General features: G+C 38.0%; 1 protein-coding gene across 1 annotated transcript in view; it reads right to left on the bottom strand.

Annotated features, from left to right (window-relative positions):
* Positions 1 to 5,274: 5,274 nt before the first annotated feature.
* LOC104084016 (E3 ubiquitin-protein ligase RNF19A-like) overlaps positions 5,275 to 22,658 on the bottom strand; it is a 20,561-nt gene continuing 3,177 nt past the window's right edge. The window contains 8 exon segments of the mRNA XM_009587714.1: positions 5,275 to 6,489; positions 6,866 to 7,009; positions 8,382 to 8,595; positions 9,256 to 9,417; positions 11,532 to 11,646; positions 16,084 to 16,246; positions 16,815 to 16,959; positions 18,947 to 19,155. Coding sequence (XP_009586009.1) covers positions 5,799 to 6,489; positions 6,866 to 7,009; positions 8,382 to 8,595; positions 9,256 to 9,417; positions 11,532 to 11,646; positions 16,084 to 16,246; positions 16,815 to 16,959; positions 18,947 to 19,155 — 1,843 coding nt within the window. The 3' untranslated portion in view covers positions 5,275 to 5,798.

Below are 22,658 nucleotides of genomic sequence, written 5' to 3'. Positions count from 1 at the left end.
CAAGGGAAAAGGGCAGGCAGCTGGGAGCAGGGTATCAAACACCGATGGCTGGCTGAAGGAGTACTAAATATTGCTTATCCGTAAGTACTCCCTCATTTACTGGGTCTCTGCCCGTGCAGCACTGTTTACCTACCCATTAGAATGTAACACATCTCAGTGCGAGGCACAGCCTCCAGCTGCGCCAGCGCAGGGCACTGCTGTCATTTCCTTGCAGCCCTGTGCTATTTCTCAGTTGCTGCTGGCTAAGTGCCACTCTCATAAATAAATTCAGCAACATGAGAGTCTTCTAGCGAGAAGGATCATAGGGGGATAAAGTGACCAGCGCACAGAAGGGCTTGCTCAGAAACATCTTGAGCACACAGCCTGCGAGGAAAGGGTAGCTCGAGCCACATAAACCCCATCAGCACTGGTCTGGTGCCTAAACCCAACCGCTCTAATTTAGGCTGTTGTGAATTTTGATGTCCTTATTGTTGAGACGGTAAGCAACAACAGTCCTTTTGTCAAGCTGGCTCACCAGGACCTGGTGAAAGGAAAGCTGTGTCTTGTCAGCTTGCCAGCTTTGCCCACCATAATAATTTCTGGTGTGTAGGCAGGTGCTGAGGCCATCGTGTCTCGAACACACAAGGTTTCCTGGACCCATATCAGTTGGGTCTTGACTCTAAAATTTTCAGCAACCTCAAAGACAACTCTATTGCTGCCCCTAGTACTCAAGGGCACTTTAAAATACCCACCTTTCAATCTAAGTATATGAGATAGATTGCTATGTTATTCTATTTCATCAGTAACTTTGTCTGAATTTGAACCAAACTGTTTTATCTGAGAGAGGAGGAGGTCTAGAGACAGCTACTCAAAGAAGCTCCTTCAGCAGAGCCCAAGGGTTGGTTTCCTTCACAGCAACAGGATGCACCACACAATCCCGTTCCTCTAGCAGAAGCCCCTTTATACAAGTACAACCCAAAGGGGGAATGCTTCTGTGCACTGAATTCCAGCTCATGTAAAAAAAGGGATCAGTGTGTCCTGGTCAAGACTTATCTCAGCACCTTTTCTAATTACATCTCCACAAGATGGTTTTTATGCCCTCACAGAGGCTATTCCACTTTCTCAACAGTTTCTTTACGGCAGCATTCAAAACCTTATATGAAAATGGCCCCTTAAAGCTCTACTTGTGCCTTGATCAGCCCCCACCCAAGGCAGAGGCATCCAAAAATGCTGCTGCCTTTTAGTGATGTGCCATCACTGTTCGTCTGCAAGGCAACGTGGAAGGTGCTCTGCTGAGCAGCTGGACTCCCTCAGCTCTCTGCGCATGTCCACCTCCTGCCTGTCTCCCAGTCTTTGGCACCTTTTCATTTCTTGAAACCTCCAGTGCAACGGGGGCAAAGAATCCCAGCCCCCCCTGCACAGAGCGCCCAGCCACAAGGACAACAGACACGGGGGCATGGTGCAGTCCCTAGCATGTGACTCAGACAAGTCTCCAGCTCCAAATGCCACTGACGTACCATCAGGGCATGGCTGTGCAATGTGGACCAAAAATCCAAACTTCCCTTTCCAAACACCTACACAGGACAGAATATGTTACCTTTCTTATTTTCTGCTCAGTACCCTTTTTGCCCCCTTCCTGGTATGATTTGGCTTAAATCTAAGTGAATAAATTTTAACTAGACAATTTCATAGCATATGACCTGGTATTTTGGGTTTGGGGTTTTTTTTGTTTGTTTTTCAGTGAGGCAACTAAAATCTCTCCCCTAAACACCTAAATCAAGTGAACTTTTATTAGGAAATTATTTTTAAATTCATAAACTCCAGTTAATATTTTTCAACCATCTGCTTGGTTATCCTTATAAAGCATTATTACCCATGAGAGTGATGGCATTACTAAATAGGCAACTATTTAAAAAGTAATTAATTTGGATTTCATATCAAAATGACTGGAAGAGATGTAAGTCAGTAATAAAAGTTTACATATCAGTAAAAAGTAATCAGCTCATACATGCGAAAGTTTGAGACATTGATTCAATGAAAGGAACGGATGTGCAAGTCCAGACGCTTTACTACAAAAAAGTGTATTCAAACATTGGGTGGAAAGCTTTTATGACAGTTTTTATCTATTTGAAGTTGTAACTATCTCAAGTATTCTCTGATAGAGCAGATGTTAAAATTAATTTCCTCTTGAGATTCACAATCTGACATAAATTAGTCAAATTGGCCAGGAACCATGAAGAAAATTTCTGAAAAAGAACCATCATGTTGGGAGACCAGCTGTAAACTTGGTCTTTCCTGTGGTTTATTTCGGTGAAAGAAAAACTTTGCTTTATTGAATTCTTATGCTGGTAGATCTATAAATAAGAGAAGCATCTTCTATATTAGTGTATCAATGGAAGTGTTGTATCTTGAACTTTTTTTTATGGACTCAAAACAAAATTCAATGCTGCACTAAATTTATTAGTGCTGTTTACACTGCCTCACATATGAAATATTACCTCTGAATAAAAAGTTACAAAATGAATCAGCAAAACAGGTTTCTGCTAAAAACTTATCCAAAAATCAAACAGAAAAAATTTACCTATATTTCAACATGTTACCTCTTAATGTGGAATATAAAATTATCAAAATTATTTCAGAGTGACTGAAAATAACACTATCATTTGATAAAGTTTACTTACAAGACTAAACTGTATTTCCAATTTCCTGCACAGCAAAATTGAGGCTCTGACAAATGAAGAGTTAGGTTTAAAAAGTCACAGAAGTAGGCCTTCCACCTCCCAAATGTTAGCATTAGATCGCATTGCCACAAATTGATGTGTGTTGGTCATTTCATAGGTGTACTGGATAAAGCCAAATCACACATCTTCAAAGCTTGAGACATCAGCAAGAACTTTATTGCTATTGCATGAGACATCAGATTTAAAACTAAACAAAAGCCAAAGGGGAGGTTCACCTTCTGCTGTATGGCATGGAGCAGATAACATCTGGCTTCAGATGACTAACTGAAGGTGGTCGTATGGGACTGCACAGAAATTTAACTTACTCAGAGGTTTAGAAATAGGAGGCCTTGAAGAACATTCACCAGTTGGACTGCATGTGCAATGACAGAAGCACGACTGGCTCATCGAGTCACGTTTTACTCCACTGCATTCTCCAGCCTCTGCCTAAAGAATCAGTTAATACTTCAGTTCATGACTCAACAGAGACACTTCTATACAGGCCTGAAAAATTACATCAGAATTCACAAACTAGTGTTATAAGATGATGAACAGCGAATGCTTCATTCAGTTAACACTGATCCTAATTCAATACATTTAATCTTCAGTAACAATGTATTTTTTATAAGTGTTCAGACTGGGGGGGGGGGGATCAAATCAGGAACAAAGCACAAAAAGGAACTGTTAACACGACCCTCCCTACAAAATATAAAATTTGCGTTCGCTTCCAATTCAGACTGCCTGATGACATGGCAAAAATCGCCTGTATGCCTTGCTACCATTTCTAGGGTACACTATGTTTCACTCATCCTATTTTTTATTCTCTCTTTGAGCATCTGCCATTGGAAACGGTATAAATAATGCTCTAATTGTAGCTTTAGAGTTGACCCAGCAAGAGAGTCATCCTCTTGTTATTCACTCTGATATAAATATAGCTTACATATGTGTTTGGGATGAGGCAGATCCAGTTATGTCTTCTGTAATACATCCCAATCAATTTTAGTTTCTTACTTCCCAAGCCTGTCATGATGCAGGTGAGAAAGTGAGCCTAATGAATAGGCAGTTCAGCCAAGCAAAAAATACCAGTTGTCACCCAGAAACTCTGGCCAGTCTGCAGTGTTTCAGAATGAACCTCGTACAGACTGTGTGAATCAAGAAAAACACCACTTTAGATGGAGAAAGTAGAGTTTGAGTTTAGCTCAGCAATCTGACCGTGCCTGTCCACTTTGTACCAAGATGGTGCAATTCTGTTTGAAGAGTAATATGCTTAGGCCAGAGCAGCATCTTCTCAGAAAACCATTTACTGTCCTGCCTGCCATAGAGACAGCTCAGACTGCTATCCTTTAAGATGAAAAGACATCAGGTTGAAGTCTTGTACAAAATGCAACCAACTTTAGATCTTGTATTTCAACATATCACAGCATCGAACTTATAAAGCACACCTAACAAAATCAAAGTCTTTAAAGGCAACAAGAGATAACAGCAGTCAGCAACCATACAGAAAAAAAGCACCTTCTGGGAACATACACATTTTTATAAGGCTAATCAGCACACTAACAAAAGACCACTAGAAGTCAGTATTTAGACATTTATTTCAGATATGCAGTTTACACGCATATTATTGAGCAAAACTGAATTGCAAATATACAAATACTGTAACAAGCATTATCAAATAACGTAACTGGCACTAGTGTTATAAGCACATTACTGAAACTGGTGAGGCTAAGTCATGGAAGAGGACTGCAGCTGATGGCATTTTCTTTTTATCCAACCAAACTTCCAGTAGCACCATAATGGCAATACATGAAACACAAGACAGAACATTGTTAACTGTTACTCTGGTTTTTTTTTTTTTCTTCATTTTAGTGAATTACATAGCAAAAAAAATCTTAACAGTGCAGGCGCTTTGGCCAACTTCAGCTTGTGTTCAGCTGTACATCTTCCATATGCGAAAGGAAAAGAAAAAAGCCAGCATATTTGGAACCCATCTTTGCACTTGGGCAGTCATTGCACTGCACTTTGATTCTGCATGTCTTGCAAAGAGATGTCATGTCCACTAAAGCCTGAGTGAGTCTTTGGTAGGCTAATACTTCATTATTATTATACATTTATTTACCACAGTCATTTTATTCACTAGAATTTTCTTTTGTGATCCAAGGTGGCCAAAGAGGACATTCTGGAAAACATTACAGTAAAATCCTCAAACGACCAGGCACTTCAAACCCAGTCTTTTCCAAAGGCACCAAGAATTGATGGGGCACCGTTTTCCCCCCTAATGAAAGGTGACTGCATCTGCTTTTCTACAATGCTTATAAATCACTGGATTGTTATTTTACAATTTTTATACACTATATAGTAGCCTTATCTGCTGCATGGTTGGTTGCATGAATAAATAAGTAACCCCACTGTTCTTCACAGGTGATGTCTCCATTTCACCACATACTAAGTACCAATTTCTTCTGTTTCAAAATTATGTAAAATGCCATAACCTTGCTCAAAGTGTACACGCATACAAACACTTCTGACACAGGCTACATCCATCTGAAGATATGCGGTTCATTCTACATGCATTCTAAATACAGTGTGTCCAGTTATGAAACAAAATTATCATTACGAATATTCACTGTTGAAATATGTTTGTATAGGTCTCTGCAAAACTTTTGCTTCCCTTAAATAGAGTTCACACAAGAATGGTTTTAAGTCACTAACACTCAGCTAACACCCATTTATCCCAAACCCCATATTTTCCAAGTGAACAGTGCAGGACATACTCATTTCAGCATTTAACATATTAAGAATTTACCAATTTTTACCTAAATACACCAAGTATATGCTTTCAAGCAAAGTTGTGGCAAAAATACAAAACATGGACGTATTTGTACTGCTGTAATGCACTTGGTTAAAGCCTTCATGTCTCTTCACACAGGTCTAAGATCCATATGAAGTATTTTGCCTTATCAGACAAGTATATATAAAATGCAGTTGTATCAAAACCTTGCTTCTGCTGGTCACCTGAAACTTACGGAACTCGCATGTAATTCAACCAGCTTTCAGACAGGGTTCTTTAGTGGTAAATATATTTTTGCAGCACTTACAGGCTTAAATTTCAGTCTGAATAGCAGTGCTTAATTCCACAGCATGTTCTGAATGGTTGTTGTTTGTTTCTTTCAGTGTTTCACCAACACCTAAATCTACGTCTTTCGAAGATCCATTATTAATGCTTTCCTCAGCAATGTAACTCAGCTGTGGAACATCAGTGCTTGGGGCTATTGGAACAGGCGCAGGGATTCCACTTGGCTGTGGAGAGTTTTCCAAGCGATCATTTTCCACCTCTGGGAGAGCACTGACTGTGGTAAAGCGAGTGTGGTAGTCGCTGGAACCATGGCTACAGGAAGTTTTCATACTTTCCATATCTGAGCAACTAAACTCAGAAAAATGACTCGAGTGAGAATCTGCTACAGATGGAATACTATCGCTAAGAGAGGGAGAGTCAAATTCACTGGAGTTTGTGCTTTGCTGTTCCAACAGCTGAGCATCCATGTCCTCTCTTGTCTCATTTATCTTCATGCTACTCTTCTTTCTCAGCTTACCTTTACATTTTTTTCCTGCTGTTGTTTCTTTGGACCACTTGGTGGCACTAGATTTACTTTCTGGCAAGCAGGCCGATGAACCACCGGCATTACTACGACCTGCAGCACTGCCATCATCAACACTACTGCTTCCGCTGTTGTGTCTGAATTTGGCTGGCTTTGATTCAATATCCACTTGCACTTCCATACTGTTGCCTTCCCTAGAACAAGAAAGAATCCGTGAGTGTAAGTGGTCCTCTAAGACAAGCCAGCTAACACAGCAAAACAAACTCTTACTGCTTTCCAAGATACATATCAAAAGAAAGTTAGAGAGATGTAACTTGTTTTAGAAAAGTTAAGTGTTTAACCAAATAAACAACCCAAAGAAAAACAAAGTCTGAAAGATCAAACACTACTGAGCTACAGTGATGGTGCTCCTCTTTGGAAATAACCTTGGCAAATATAAGCAGTCACATGTAATTCAATTTGTAACAAAATTTGCAGTTTCAAAGCGTAATCGTTAAAGCTGAGGCATGTTTAGAATATCCTTTAATAACAAGGCTTATTAATCTTCTGTTTTCACCACATTTCTCTTACCTGTCCAAAGGGATGTAAGAGTTCAGAATGGATCCTGCCATTGCTTTGGTACTGGCATTATCACTAACTGTTCCCAAGCTAACTGTACCAGATTCTCCACTCAGACTGTATTGTTCTTTCTGCACATCTGCTTGTACTTCCAGTCTTGGAGAGAAAGAAAAAGAGGTGCATATACTGCTGCTACAGTCAAAGCACACTAGTTGAAAATTAATGTCACCTTGTAGAGTTTCTCCACCATTCAGTAGTAAGTAGAGTTTATTAGTTACTCCAGTACAGATCCGCATATTTACCCTACCGAAACAGCTTCTCTCTTCCCACTGTCAAAATGATTATTTTCTGATAAAAACAAAACAAAAACACCCAACAGCAAAACCAGATTAATTTCCCAAGAAAGCAAAATGTTGCATGTTAACCAGAGGTTCTGGATTCTTTCCTCCCTGAGATTTACAAGAACAACTTCCAGGCTTAGCTACAATTCTTTTGCAGATAGTGTACTGTACTTTAAAAATGGAAAAAACAATCAGAAGGGTACATAAGTTCAAGACATTATAGTTCCCCTGTTTCTCCAGCTGCAGAATTATTATTAATCAAATAACAGGCAGGGAACTGCCTTCTGTACTCCGCTTTATTTATTGTTATCAACGGCAACAGGAATAATAGAAACCTGAGCAATCTTAAGTCGGGCAGAGCAGATAATCAAATGATAAGCTTTTTTCGAAATGCCTTTATCTATGTTCTGACAGTGAATTGGAGGTGGTTTAGTAGTTTTTTGTTTTGTTCTCCACTCTCAGCTCTTTAAAGAAGAGGATAGGTATATCTCACTCAGCAGGCTTGAAAGACATAAGGAAACTCTTGATGATATCCTACCCTCTTTATTCTATATAGCCTGGACTCCAGAATTACTGAAGAAAATGAGCAGTGTTAGCACCTGACTTAAAAGAGCAAATTCTACCCTGAACCCTCAATGTTAACAATCCTTTCCAGACACTCCCTTTCTCTTCAGGGTGCAGGTCAGCCAACAAACAGCAAGGCCCCAATTCACAGGAGGCATCGAGCATGTAAGTGACAAGAAGTTGCCACCTCAGCAAGGCCAGGTGCCCAGCTGCCTCCCCTCCTGCCCAAGTCCATTTTGAATCCACACTCCAGGTACAGCTTAGTACTTGTAGACTACTGATTCAAGTCAGCAGTTCTGATTTTGGGGTGAGATACACCGGAGAACACGACTGTGTTAGACATGAGGTGCCTCCCTCTGACTCCTGGGTAGAGGCTGCTCTCCCAGGAAGCAGGAGAACAAGATCTCAGGCCTCACTCACCCTGAAAAAGATTCAAACTCTTCTTTGAGGATTGTGGTCTGGCAGGATCTCTTGGAAATCAGCAAGTTCGTCAGAAATGAATTGAGACAGTTCCTTTTAATAGGAACCAATTTAAAAAAATAAAAATCAAAAAACCTAGTAAAACCATTTCCTCTGCTTACATTTAGAGCAGGATACTGTACGGTAGAAAGCATGTCTCTTACCTATTAAAGCAGTTAACCATTGCACTTCCTGAGAGACTCCCTGTTATACTAGCCCCAGCCAGGGCCATGGTACTAGCCGTTTCACTTAGGTTGTCTCGAATGGCTCCTATTCTATCCATGTGGCTGCCACTTGCACTCAAGCTGCCAGTCAGTCCTCCAACGCTTCCTTCGCCTATGCTAGGGTTATGACGTGCCTCTGCTACTGAAGTGGTATCTAGACAGAAATAAAAAAGGCTTGTCAGTTATGGAAGTAGAACTTAGTAGTTTCTAGAATGTGACCATGGAAACCGTTCCTGAAATTATGCTGAGAAAGAGGATTTATAAAACATACCATGACAAAAAGATAACTTTGTCAAAAAAAAAAAAAGAGAAAGAAGTTGGTTGAAGTTCCTGTAATTGTTATGCCTGACATCACATACCTGTTTTTTGGTATCTTAAGTATCTTAAGGACAGGTAACATGGAGTCAAGGAAAACAAGAGAGACCCTATCACAAAGGATATAAAAATAAAATAGCACCAGACCAGCATTTAGTTCCCCCTATTATAGATAAAAAGATGAAAGCCAGCAAGCTTCCACAAACCAGTATTCTGAAAAAGCAACATTAATTTTATCTTAAAACTTTTACCTACAGAAAAGACTTTACTCAAGTCTGGCTTTGATTCAAATGGGCAAGAAAAGCTTTAATGCTTGTATTACAGCACAACATGAACACAGAGAAGCTATCCTCATCTGAGAGCTGGTCTTTCAGCAATGAGTCGAGGTAGTCCTAACTGTATAGTACCTCTTCTGCAAATAAGTACTCTAGTATCTAAGGCCATCAAATATAAGTCACAAAGCCCAAATTTATAGAAAATGAAACACAAATTTTCTTACCTACAGCTGCATTTGTTCCACCAACATTTATATCATTTTCATCATCAAATTCTATCCTGACACCTTTTCCATTGCCTGCTGACACACCACAGCCTCCACTTCGGCAGAGGGAAATTGGAACAACTCCATACACGTAAGCCAGCATAATAGGAACACCAATACCTACAGAGGAAAGTACAGTCTTTCATTAAATGTGACTTATATTTTAGAGCCTTTCATAAAAGCGATTTCATTTTCCATGATTACTTAATATTTCACACTTGAAAGAAATCAGGAGGGTGCAAAATTAAGAAATTTTGGTAAATCACTAAGGTGAAATGACAGGAAAGTACTTTCAGCAGGCAGAATGTCCTCTATCAGCATTGGTAGGCAGAGAAGCTTAATACTTGATGAATTAATACTTCCAGTACATCCATAACATCTTTTACAAACAAAATGAAAATACTTTAAAGGTTCATATAAGCTCTATTGGGGACTGTAATAATGTTCCACCTAAGAAGCAGAAATAGCAGAGATCTATTTCAAATGTTATTCAACTGAAAACGTTACTACTACCTCTACTAATTTAGTAAGGGGCTTGACTTTGCATCCACTAAGTCAGACAGGGCTTTGCTATCAATTTAATAGGACTTAACATTATTATTACTGTGGGATCTTTCACATTTATTGTATCACACTGATTCAATTTAAAAATTTTAATTATACAAGTTTTCCTTAAAAGTAAACAATTCTGTGGAGCTGAGTGGCAGGAGTTAAGGGAAATCAGTGAAAGGAACTCTGGGCTAAAGCGCCCGCAGATGTACACACACATCCATACCACCACTTCTAATGGTCTGCGGAAGTTACTCCTTTGGCATATGAATTAAACCATTCTATGGCTTTGCTGATGGAAGTACACAGAAGGTACAGAAAAATGGTAGAAAAATGACAAGCTGGCACATTCTGAAAAAGCCAGGACAGAGGCAGATCCAATGCAAAGGCTCCTCCGTCTGACCTAAAAGAAGGGTTCCATTTATAAGAAGTCCCTTTCACTAGAAATTCCTCAGCATTCAAGGAGGAAATCTATATTCTCAAGGTCATTATTTTGGAAGCCATATAATACCCTGAAACTGGAGGCCATGTATTAATAGCAATGGGGCAAGAGTAAAAAATGCCACAACTGCTTTCCCTAAAAAGCCAAGGTTTATCTCTGGTCAGCAATAAGAAATAGCTCGAAAGAATGAGGTAAAGCAGACCTATAAATACATTTATGAGACTTTGTGTCCCACTACCTGTTTAGTGGGGATCTGACACCACAGCTACATGAGAACAATGTAATGCAGACAGACATGAGAGACAGTTTTATGACTACCATATCTGCATTTGCACAGTGGTCCACCATTTTTAACAAGCAGTTTAGAGCCACAGCTTCACGGCCAATTTAAACCATCACTTGCTAAAAGTGACCCTGTCTTCCTGAGGCCACTCATTCCTCTCTGAGCATTACTTCTGGCACAAAGGGGAACACTGCATACAAAACTGCGTGATGAATCAGATCGGGGGACTGATCCAGCTTAAAACTAAATGGTGGGTCTTAATGTGAATCAGTTATCCATGGCAGCTTACTGTGCAACTGTAAAGATGCCTGTGCTGCAACAAAAGAGAAGCAAGGCAGCGCTGGGCAAGTCCACGACTTTTACAAAAAAGAAAAAAAAAAAAAAAAAAATTATCAGGGTTTTTTTACAGTGATCTTGAAATTACATGGTAAGACGACAACTATTTTGTAGTATACAGCCAGATTTTCCTCAAGTGCTATCCTCAGCAATCCCTATGAAAAAGAATGTGATAGAATTCAAACTGACTCCCAGAACATAACAAATAGTTTGTCAACTACTGTCATGTTAAGTGTAAGAGACTGTATTTTTCCTCTGTGTTGAGCAACGTTTGATATGAAGTTATTCAAATACGAATAGACACTGTGGCAACACTTCTTCTTGGTCAGTCATTTAAAAAAAGCTTTAAATACTTCAGTTTTAAAAGCCAGATACGACAATGTGGAAACTTCAATTTGCAAGACAAAAATTATTTTTAATTCTTCATTTTAATGCAGCATTTCCTGAAGTACTGTATTCTCCATTCTGTCCCAATAAATGTATAACCTCAGACTCCTCGTTGTCTCAGTTCCTTCACCTATAAAAAGAAACTATAGGACTTATCTCAGCTGTTTTATTCACAAGTGCTTATAGACTTCTGCTTGCAAGGTGCTACCAATATACAAAATATTACTATTTGCTTACCCACAGTTACTGCAGCTACAACTGGAGAAACAATTACGGATAAGGTTACACCACCTGCTATAGCCAAGTTTCGCTTGTGCTTTGAAATGTCTTTGCCTTCATATCGATTGTGAATCTTGAGAGAAGAAAAGAAGAAAAGGTTTTTTAAAGTATTATCATCATCAATAATATATTGCTGCAAGGATGGAAGAACTGACATATAATAGTTTGGAATCTGTACCCTGCTCTCTTCCAGAGAGACCACATTCTATGTCATGGTTTACTCCTTAACTTATCTCAAAGAAAAGAAAATTTAACATTTCTTAATTTTAGGCAACTTCTTCGAAGTTAGAAGTCCTCCCATCCAGCAACTAAGCATTTACTTTCACCGTCAAGTTAGAAGAGCTAAATCATTGAACAGCTTTGTTTGTTTAATCATTACTCCAGCTTACATGGTTGGGATTAGTAGACAATTTTCAGGATCAAAGAATTACCAAATCTGATTAAATTGACACTTCTTATTCCCAGCCATCTTTCCCCTGAACAATACGAAGTGAAACTTTCACAGATTATTAGATCCATGGACACAGAGGTTGACATAACAGAGCCATGAAAATCTTGTAGTAAGGCAGCCTTCATCAAACATATCCTGTGAGGGGGAGAGCAAGAACGCCGTTGCTCTGGCACCCTCTCAAGACAAGCTCTTGAGACAGGAAATATTTTAGCAAACCTGAGTCTTAGCTGTGCTATTTTACTGAGGAATCTGCTAACCAAAACCCTTATTGATGGTTCAAGTCTGCAATAACTCCGAAATGTGACTGCCTCAAACTTATCTGCTGCAAATCCCACATGAACCTGAAAGGCCTTCAAAGATCACTGTTTTACAGAGATTTCCTACTTTTTGTGTGTTTCATTTACTCTCTCTAGGAACATGGCTTTTCAGGGATATGCACTTCATCTGTCATCATTCTTGGTTAAGACATATAATTATAAAGGAACAATAGGTCGCTATTTTAATGGTTGTCATGAGGCTAAGTTAATCCTCACTACATCTAAGGAGGAACACAAAAGAGTACTAAGAGGATAATCACAGTATTTTTGTATCGACTTGGTACCGCAAAAAGAATGACAAAAGTGAGCTGGAGGTTTTATTAAATGTTGCACTTTTTAAATTATAATTTCAATTAGAGATTTGGTAGGGTAGTTCTCATTTTGGAATAAACTTAAAGTATTTGTATTTGTTCAGGCAAGACAGGCAAGGAAAGGGCAGAGAAGACACTGCACTTCGTATAATGAGAATGCATTTACTTGCTCTGAAGTACGTTACACAAAGAGCAACACAGAGTGAGGGAGCACTTGAATGTGGAACATACCTATGCATTAAAAAGGAAAAATTGAACATGAACACTCTCATAGTACAAGCGTGTAAGAATTACAAACTCAGGAAGATGAGGTTTCATGGGGCTCTCTAAGCAATTAGCAGGATCACCTCAGGCACTGAATTTTACTGTTATGGGCAACTTTAACTACCGAAACAAAAAACATACAACAAAGAAATCTATAAAGGCTACTGGATTCCTTAAACATAACGCAACAAAAAGGAATGGAAGGGAGTGGTTACAGAGGAGAAACTGATTGAAAACATGAAGGTAGAAGGTTACATTGGTAGGAATGACTATGAAATAAGAGATTTCTAAATATTGAGTAAAGAATAAAGAATATCCAAATAAAAATACTGGGCCAGAAGAAGAGGGATTTCCATAAACGCAGAAAACTGGTAGGTTACAAGACTTATATCTATAAAAAGAGAGGACTAGCACTTCCTTAAGGTAACTATCAAAACACAAGCACAAACTCTTCCAATGCAGAAGACAGAATGTTCTAAGAGAACAACGAAGCTTCCTTTACTGAAGCAGCAGCAGCGTAAGAAAACAGAAAGTAGGTCAGATTATTATGAATGGGTATAAAGGAACAGCATGAGGGTATCAGGACAAAAATCAGAAAGGTTAAAATACAGGAGACAAAAAGCAAGGGACATCAAAGTCAAAAAGAAATTATTCTACAAGTATACTGCTAGTAAGAGGAAGACCAAAATGGATCAATTTGTTATTTAACAAAAAGGAAAGCCAGACAGCGGATGAAACTGGAGGCCTGTTCATTTTTTTTTCCCCTTCAGTAGTCACTAAAGATCAACTGTGAGCCAGGTGACTGGTGACAAAGGAAAACAGCAGGTTAGAGTGTACTTACATGAGCTGATCTGAAAAATATCTCAGCAGGCCCAATTTCAGAGCCCCAATAATAATTTTTGAAAATTATTATTCATAGAAGATGTCTGAAAAAAAAAAAATCAGGAAAACTGGAAAAAGTTAAGCTGCAATGATAATCTTTAAAAAGGCGTAAAACAAGAAGCTGGGGAATTAAAGAAGTTCAGTGAACTGAACTTCAATTTCCTGAAAACTGGAAACTTGTAGACATCAAAGCAGATGCAGGAAATAAAGAGGCCACGCTGATTTTTTTCAAGTAGAAATCACGTCAACTTAATTTTCTTCTGTGACTAGATAACTAGCCTTGAGGATGGGGAGAAGCAGATGTCATGCACTGACTTGAACAAAATTTTGACATTTTCTTGCATGACATTCAACAGGTTGTAATGGTCCAGACTGAAAAATGGACTAGAGAAAAATACTATTAGCTTCATGTAAAACAGATAGAAAACATCCAAGTTGTCATTAGTTTTTTTTACTCCCTAAATTGAAACTCTCCACCCTATACTTTTCCAAGAGATATGCCCTGGATCCAAAAGTATTCAACATTTTCATTAACCTGGAAGATGGAAGAAGAATGTGCGTGTTCAATTTATGGCCTGAAATGAATATGATGCAGCACAATGGTAATGAGTTCAAGACTACCCTTAGGAAGAGACCAATCGCCTAAATTACCAGTACGGTGGGGAAGGGTACGTGTTTTAGAGTACACAAAATAAAAATAGCATGTAGTTGAGAAAGAGATAACTGGCAGTTATACGCACAGGACCACCCTTTCATTTAACTCCGCAGTAGTAATGCTTCAGCTTCACTGCTATATTCAAACTGGACAAAAACAAAGGTGATACGAACAATTGGAAGGAAATCCTGAAAAGAAGATGAGAATCAGATCTGAAACAGTGTGTCTTCTTGACAGTTTATCAAGAAAAACTGGAAGTGCTAGGTTTTTTTAGAGATAAGAATGAAAGTGGACTTAAAAATCATCAAATATGTAATGGGATATTGCAAAGCAAAAGGATTCTTTATGTCAGCTGAAGATAGGGCAATAAGAATTTAGTGTAGGAAGAGAATTTACATTAACGTTAAAAAAATTAATTTTACTAAGAAAATTAGGCTTGGAGAGCCTGTGGAATCTCCATCATCAGATGCTTTGAAGAAAGGAGTCACAGAAAAATGACCATTAAGCAGTGGGGTACAATGGAAATTCTCATGAGGCTGCCCTCACAGACTAACTTTCTGAGACTTTACCATTCACATGTGAAAGGTGCTCAGTGATGGGGACCTATCCCAAAATCTAGTAAGAAAAGCAGAACGTGCAATAGGGATTTGAAACAGGTAACTGCTGCCTTCTTCCTCTTATCATTTATAAGGTTGCAATGACTGTTTGGGATTAAGACAAAACAGAATAGAAGGGCCAAAAACCAACTGTAGCAGAAGGTAGGAGTACTTGCTTGAAAGAAAAAGATGAAAAAGAATACAGTGGAAGAGCCACATCCCTGGACTTCTTGTCTAGCATCATTTCAAAAAACTCATTTCCAAAAGATCTGGATAACTTACTACTTTATCCTAAATTACAAATAGTAGATGTAGTTATCTTTCTTTTTCCTTGCAATCTGCCATTTACTTTATACTAAAAGCTATTATATTTTTGAGAGGAAATACATCAACTGCCTTCTGATTAATATGGTCATTTCTAGCCGATTCCCACAAACGGTAAAATGAAGATAGATGCTGTCTGGCTACCTGCACTGAACACTGCTCCACATGGTGGACTGGCCCAAGGCAATTAACAAGCTGCTGAGTATAAATACTTAAATGTGTGCATGCACAAACCTATACTAGCAGAATTTTATACTAAAATACTGGTAACTATCTGCTTTTAAGAAAAATAAGAAGGATTTTCTTTTTGCCTTCTTTCTCCTCTAAATATTGTTCAATTCTAAGGGAAACCAGAGATTAAAAACAGAGCAATTTTGAAAAAGCATGCAAGAACTTCTGTGGCGAGATGCAGAAATTGGAAATTGTTTGGTGTTTTGCTCTGCCTGTTTTAAGAGGAACTACATTCTTAAAAACACTGCTTCTCCTGCCTGTACAATTGAAACAAATATCCTTAAACAATTCAGGGGTTGGTTTGTTTGGTTTTTAGGGGGTGGTTTGGTTTTTTTTTTTTTTTTTTTTTTTTTTTTTTTTTTTTTTTTTTTTTTTTACAGGCTGGTGAAAATAGCCAACTGAACATAGTATTACCCACAACATACCAGACATGCAGAAGGTAAAATCTGAAGCATGTTAGGAGTTGTAGCACATTTTACCTTACGTCCCACATACACAGGAATTCCAATAATCATAGCAGGAATAGCAATGCCAGCTATTAAGGCAATTCCTACAGGAGCTCCAACAAGTGTCCCTAGTTGCCACAGTATTTTCTTCTTACGGCTCCATGGTTTCTTTCCCCAAAATGTGCAACCTGATGGGCTAATAGAAAGAAGTAAGAAAACTGAAGAAATTGTAAATAAATCAACACAACTATACACTACTGAACTGTTCTCTAGCTACAAAATTATTGTTCTCAGGTTCAAGTTACAGATGTTATTGATACCAAATCACCAGTTATAATTCTTCAGATTTTTTTTTGCTTTTACAGCGTATTTTGCAATGTAAAGAGAAGCATATTGCATATTACCACATGCCAATCTGTGTAATTTATATATCAGAGGTTTTATATTGGTTACTATGAAGACAATACAGCAGTATTAAGACATCAGTAAAAATAGTGGGTGTGTTCATCTAAAACACTTCATTTGTCGTACTAAGTACACATTGCATGCATGAAACCTAGAAAAGTGTTTTAAAAAAAATAACAAAGCACTAATTTAAATACATGCATTGAAAACTAACTTAATTCTCAGATATGGATACTTCAACTGTGATTCTCTACTCCAACAGGAAGAAAGCCAGACTTACAGCACCCAGGAATCTATTTCTATATACGTTAGAAAACAAGTTACCAACCACATAGATTTTTTTTTTTTCTTAAATGTACCTTAAATAATGTAAATCTGAGATCTCTTTCATACATAGCCAACAGAATTCACAGCCACAGACAGCACAGGTCATATGATTGCAGCTTCCATCATTCATTTTTATTATATAAGCAGCACAGCGTGGGCATGGCTTTATGTCATCAGCTGTTTAAAAATGAATATTAAGATCATATCAGTTCTTTAGACAAGCTGATTTCATCAAAATATAGACATATGTTTGAGAAAACTGATTGAACCATTATCTGAAAAATGGAAGAAGTTTATTTTAAGTTTGCTTTACAAATCCTGATTTGGCGATGCCTTGATAGCCATTTGTATTTGTAAACCTTGGATCAAGTAAAACTAATGAAAACCATGGCATATTAGATCACATTCAAGTAATTGAATAGTTAATCCATACACTCTGTTCAACAATTTTCTAAGCTTAATGCAATATATATTAGAGTCGGACATTAAATATGTATGTTAATACAGGACTGATAATATGGTCTCTTTAAATATAATCCTCTTCTACATTTCATGCTGTGATGAATCTTTTACTTGAATATTCAGTCTCCACTCTGTTATTTCTTCTTCTTCTTATCTTAAATCCATCTCCCCTTCCATATTAAGTGCATTTCTTTGGTATCACCAACCTCCTCTTGAGTCCTCTTCACAGCCCTACTTAATATTTACTTACTCCCTAGGAAAAAAAATACTGTAGCAAAAAGAAAATTCCGGAGGTTCTCCTTGTTCCCAAGTCAAATATTGAAAAATGTGGTTAAGTGACTATCTCTATCATTAACAAACAAGGGGTCGTTGAGCAACAGTGAAATACTTGTATACTGACACAACCATAGTTGTGATCTTCGTTCCTTTACATTACTGGTTAGCATCTGCACTTTGGGACAAGCTATTTACTCAGAGCAACAGAAATAACTTGCATCTCCTAGTGCTGAAGTCCAAGTTTACTGCCTCTGTGCTACTAGGTAGGACAAAGGAAAAAGAGGGGTTATACTTGGTATAAAGAATATCCGAAGAGGTGCAGAACCAGCAGAAACAGTACCTCTACCAACTCCAGTGCAAAAGGACAGGGAGCAGCTGAAAGGATGCACTAGCTATTCTCAGATGGGAACAGATGCACAACCTACAGGGCAGTAACTAAACTGAGCAAGTTCTTACAGCATGGGCATGGCAGAGCTACTGCTGTTCATGCTGGGAGTGACTGAAAGGGCAAGGAAAGGCACTGGCATGCTAATTTATTTAAAGTTTATTTTAAAATTTATTTGAAAACTAGAGCAAGATGCCAATTTTTAAGACAAGATGGAGTGCCTTGTTAAAATGAGCCAGCACAAACAACAGATTAGACACTCCCAAGTCTAGGGCTGGATTGGAGAACGACAGTTCTAACTACACTCAAAGTGCAAGACAGAATCTTCTCTCCTAGCATCTACCTTGTTTGGTCAGGCAGACACAAAAGCTGCCAAATAGATCAGAGTTTGGTGAAACTCAGAGCCAATTCTTACCAATAGCAAACTGGACTCTTGCTCTGCAAAATACTACTCTGAATAGTTTATCCTCTTTTTTGGGGGGGTTACAAAAAAATTCAATTTTAAGAAGATGGAATTGTTAGCTTTCCGGTAGCCAAGACAAATGAGCGCTTTATTGAAAAACAGAAGTTAGTACTAACAAACAGATGTCAAACTTCAGAGCTGGCATCAGACTAATAGTCTCTTTTGAAAGAAAAAAACCAGTGGTTTTGAGTTTTATTTTTAACAGCTTTTATTATTAGCAGCCCTGTGAAATTTCACCTGCAGTGGAGAAAATAAGTGTTCCGAGTGTGTAAGTGATACAACTAATGAAGTCAGCCTGCCCAACACAGAGAATGTTTTGCAGCAAGTTCCTTTGACTTCACATTTTTCAGCTACAAAGGAAGAATTTAAAATGCTGACAACTCTGTAAGATTGAAGTCAGGTGCTGTGGTCACCGAGTATTTCAAATTATAACATTTAAAATTTTAATTCAAACTTAAAATTGTATATTTTATGTTTCTGAAAGACAATGCTACTATTCAGTTCTTTCCTTTTCAGAGTTAATTGTACAAATGTACTAAAAAGATACTTTACAGACACAGTATCCTAATCATAAATACCTGCTGCTCCAGATTCCTGGCTGTAACTAATAGATGAAGAACGAATTGTTCTGAGGCGCAGACTTTGAGCTCTCTCCTGGCGAGCAGCATCGCAGGTCTGGTTTGGATGCCAAATCTGCTTACAGTGGTAGCAAAACTCAGTTCCACAGCCTTCTCGTCCACACGTAAGTTTGGGACAGCTGGCACATCCAAAAGCGATCACAGCATATCTTGAATGATCAAGAAGGGAAGAGAGAGTTTTGTTAATAAAAACAGTTCTATCTATAGACCGAAGCAGGCAACACAGCTGCCAGAGCAGCTGAAGCAGATACAAAGGCAGTAGACATCAGGAGTTGACAATAGGTGGCCAGCACAGGTTCCTTACCACCTCCTTTCACAGCTCTATCACTATTGCATTAGACTAAGACCGTACAGAAATACTACAATCAGTGTAACACTTTGCTCTACCCCATCTTAATAACTTCATGCAGTACTGAAATATACTGTATTTAAGGCTGAATGCAGTACTGTAAACTTTACGTTCACAAAGCAAACACAGTTTAGAAAAGTGGGACAATAAAACCAAAAAAGGTATTTAAGCAACTAGAAAAAGTTACAGCTTCAAAAGTGTCCCAGTCACTATGGGCATGTCTAAGCCTGACCCTTTCTCTAATCTGGGAGGATCCCTGCTAAGTGATCTGTAGTGTGTAATCTATTACTGTAAAGGCATCTGACTTGGTACTGCATGACATTTTAGCATTTTACTGGTTGCCTTTTATCATGAATACCACTATCCACTTTAAATAGATGTTTGTTTACTCTTTATAGTTTAAAATGTCAAAACAACAAAGCAAGTATTTTATAAATAAGGATTTTGGTTTCTCAATTATTAAGACAATTTTTTTTGACAATTTTTTAAATACATTTCAAACTGTAAATGCAGAAATTGATAAGAGTTCAGGGCCATTGCCACCTTTACGCTCACAATAATACAGAGCAAAAAGCTCCAAAAATGTTGAGACTTACAAAATGGTGTTACACTATTTTTTAACCAGACACTACATGAACAATTCTATAGAATGACAGAATTGTTACCACAAATCAATTCCTTCATCAGGTTTGCATTTTAAAATTCACATGCTAAAAATACAGACAATGTGTATTATAGTTCATATTAATACTAAATATATATACACATGAGCCTTAATTCCTACCCGTTGTAATTTTTTTCAATGATGTTATGCAATAGCTTTCTTTTAAATAGAGAACAATACTAGGTCCTCTGGTATGAACACTTAAACCACATCTATACTTTTATTCATGTGAACAGTCCCCCTGAACAGACTTCAACAGATTTATAAACGCAGCAGGGCTTAAGTTTATGGCTGTTCAAGTGGAGGTAATTTTATTTTAAAAGATAAATTGTTTATTTTTACCCCCTGCCCAATTTATAGCAGTTGCATAAAATTAACTAAAATATTCTTTATCAGTAATGATACTGAAAAAATTATTCCCACTCACATATCTAAAAAGTTAGCTATTTTAATTTTAAAGGAGCTACATCTGAAGCTCTGGGAAGTCCTATCCCTTTCATTAAGTGTTTTAAAACAGCATGTTTGAGGTCCCCCCCCAGTTCTGCAAACAAATAGGAGTTTTCAACCTTTAATTTACAGATGATGCAGTTACAAATAAAAATGAGATACGCTTGTCTGTTTTCAAATATTTCTTACTTTCCAAGTAAAAATTTGTTTCAATAATTGCTAGTCTCTTCTATATTATTGCCAAGTTAATCAGCTCTATTTTCCCACTTACAGCAACTGAAGAGATAATGGCTTTCTATATACACAGACTCTGATCCAAACGCTTCTTCAACATACAGGGATACATCCAAAACTCACTAATGTTATATCAAAGAATCTCAAGCGTAGGCCACAGAATGAAGCATCAATTTATATCCTGCCTCCCGTTGCTATTCAATGGGCGCACCCCCGAAAGCACTCCCCATTTGGGATTGATGTATTGGCATACCTTTAGAAAGTGACTTTTTAGACTAGGGCAAATCTCAGTTCAAACTGTACAAGATTACAGGTTTAATTTCAACATTTTGCATTCATTTACAGGTGATGTGAAAGCCAAAAGTTCTTGTTAGGCTTGTTAGAGAAGGGACAACCAACCAAATTCAGTAATAACAAGTAAAACAAAAAACAGAGGCAAAGAGCAATTAACTGAAGAAAGGATGTACAGTGAGAAGAAAAGGACAATGAAGAATTTGTACTCTTTTGCCCAATCTGCTTTTTGCTTGACAAAGATAAGGAAATGTAGGAATCGCTGCTCTCTTCTAATAATGTCAGCAATACAACCTCACAGCAAAACCATTAAATAATTCAGACAAGAAAAGACAGAACACATCTGGAATACTGATTCACTAAGGCTTGTTAAAATGACATTGGAAAACAGATATGAAGAAACAGAATCTCAAAAAAGTAGTCTGGAACAAAGCCCAAGAGGTTTGCTTATCCATGGCTCGTTCCCCAGGGAAAGAACACCTATTTGCCAGTTTCCCCTACCAAGCCACTGCAGGTAGGCTGCAGCTGGCCCAGACTTTTACAGGATTTCAGGTAACAACAGTCAGGATGCATTTGAGCTTGCAACAAAAGCCAAGGATGAAGTAGCCCAGAGTCAGAAAGACCGTGATGCCAGCGGTATGGACCATTTCTGGCATTAGACTGCTTTAGTGCTGGAGACCCCACAGCTCCCAGGCAGCTCATCCAGTGCATAACTACTGCAACAGAGGTTCTCCTCCAAACGGTTCTGTAATTCTCTTGTTGGGAAGTTCTCCACTGGGACAGGAAAAGCAGTAATACACTTAATACTGCAGTTAAATTTGTTTCAAGATCTGTTTGGTTCCAGTTTTGCCATCTCTAAGACCTGTTTTTACCCCAAATAGAGTGAAAGACAGCTGAAAAAGAGATATTTACTTCTTAACTATTCTTGGTTGTTTCCTGAGAACACAGGGGCTCATGATGTAGGAAAAAACCATTATAACAGACTAACCTAGCTTCCCTCCTTTTTTTTTTCCTTCCTCGTTTTTTTTTTCCCCTCAGGGATCAAAGTTTTTATAATTATTAGCTCTTTATCTGATTCAGATCTTTGTCCAAGTGTGATGCCCAAACCCTGAAACAATATTAATGGGATGTTTCATCAACGCTGAGAAGAGTTGAAGCACTGTCATGCACCATCCGCTCAGTTCCTTCTTTTACCTATTTGTGCAGTAAATTTTTCCTACCAAAATGCTCTACTTTGCACTTATTTCTTATTTATTACAGTACTTATTTCTAATTTTAAAGACAATTTCAGGAAATAATGCTACCCTCTGAAGTTATTGCACCTTTCCTACTTTGAGACTAATTGCAAATTTAGTAAATGCATTCCTTCCAGCTCCTTCATGAAATACTTGATCCACGCTAAAATCAGGTCAGCTACCATCACAACCCTAGTGCATTCTGCCAGTGCTACATATCAAAAACTGTTCAGAAAAAAAAAAAAAAGCCCTCAGTTTTAATTGCACATTGTACAAGTAGATTACAGTTGCCAAAGCAATTAGAAACTGTGACTACTGTTGTACCACATAATTGTTAAAGCAAGTGTCTGCTGATCTGAAGTTTGTCGTTTCTGTATGCGATACCTCATCTTTAAACAATGTTTGTTAGCATAGGCTGGTCAGTGAAAAGTG

Source organism: Fulmarus glacialis, unplaced genomic scaffold (assembly GCF_000690835.1).
Source record: "Fulmarus glacialis isolate BGI_N327 unplaced genomic scaffold, ASM69083v1 scaffold32241, whole genome shotgun sequence".
Lineage (NCBI taxonomy): Eukaryota > Metazoa > Chordata > Aves > Procellariiformes > Procellariidae > Fulmarus > Fulmarus glacialis.
This window is presented reverse-complemented; position numbering and strand designations above follow the sequence as displayed.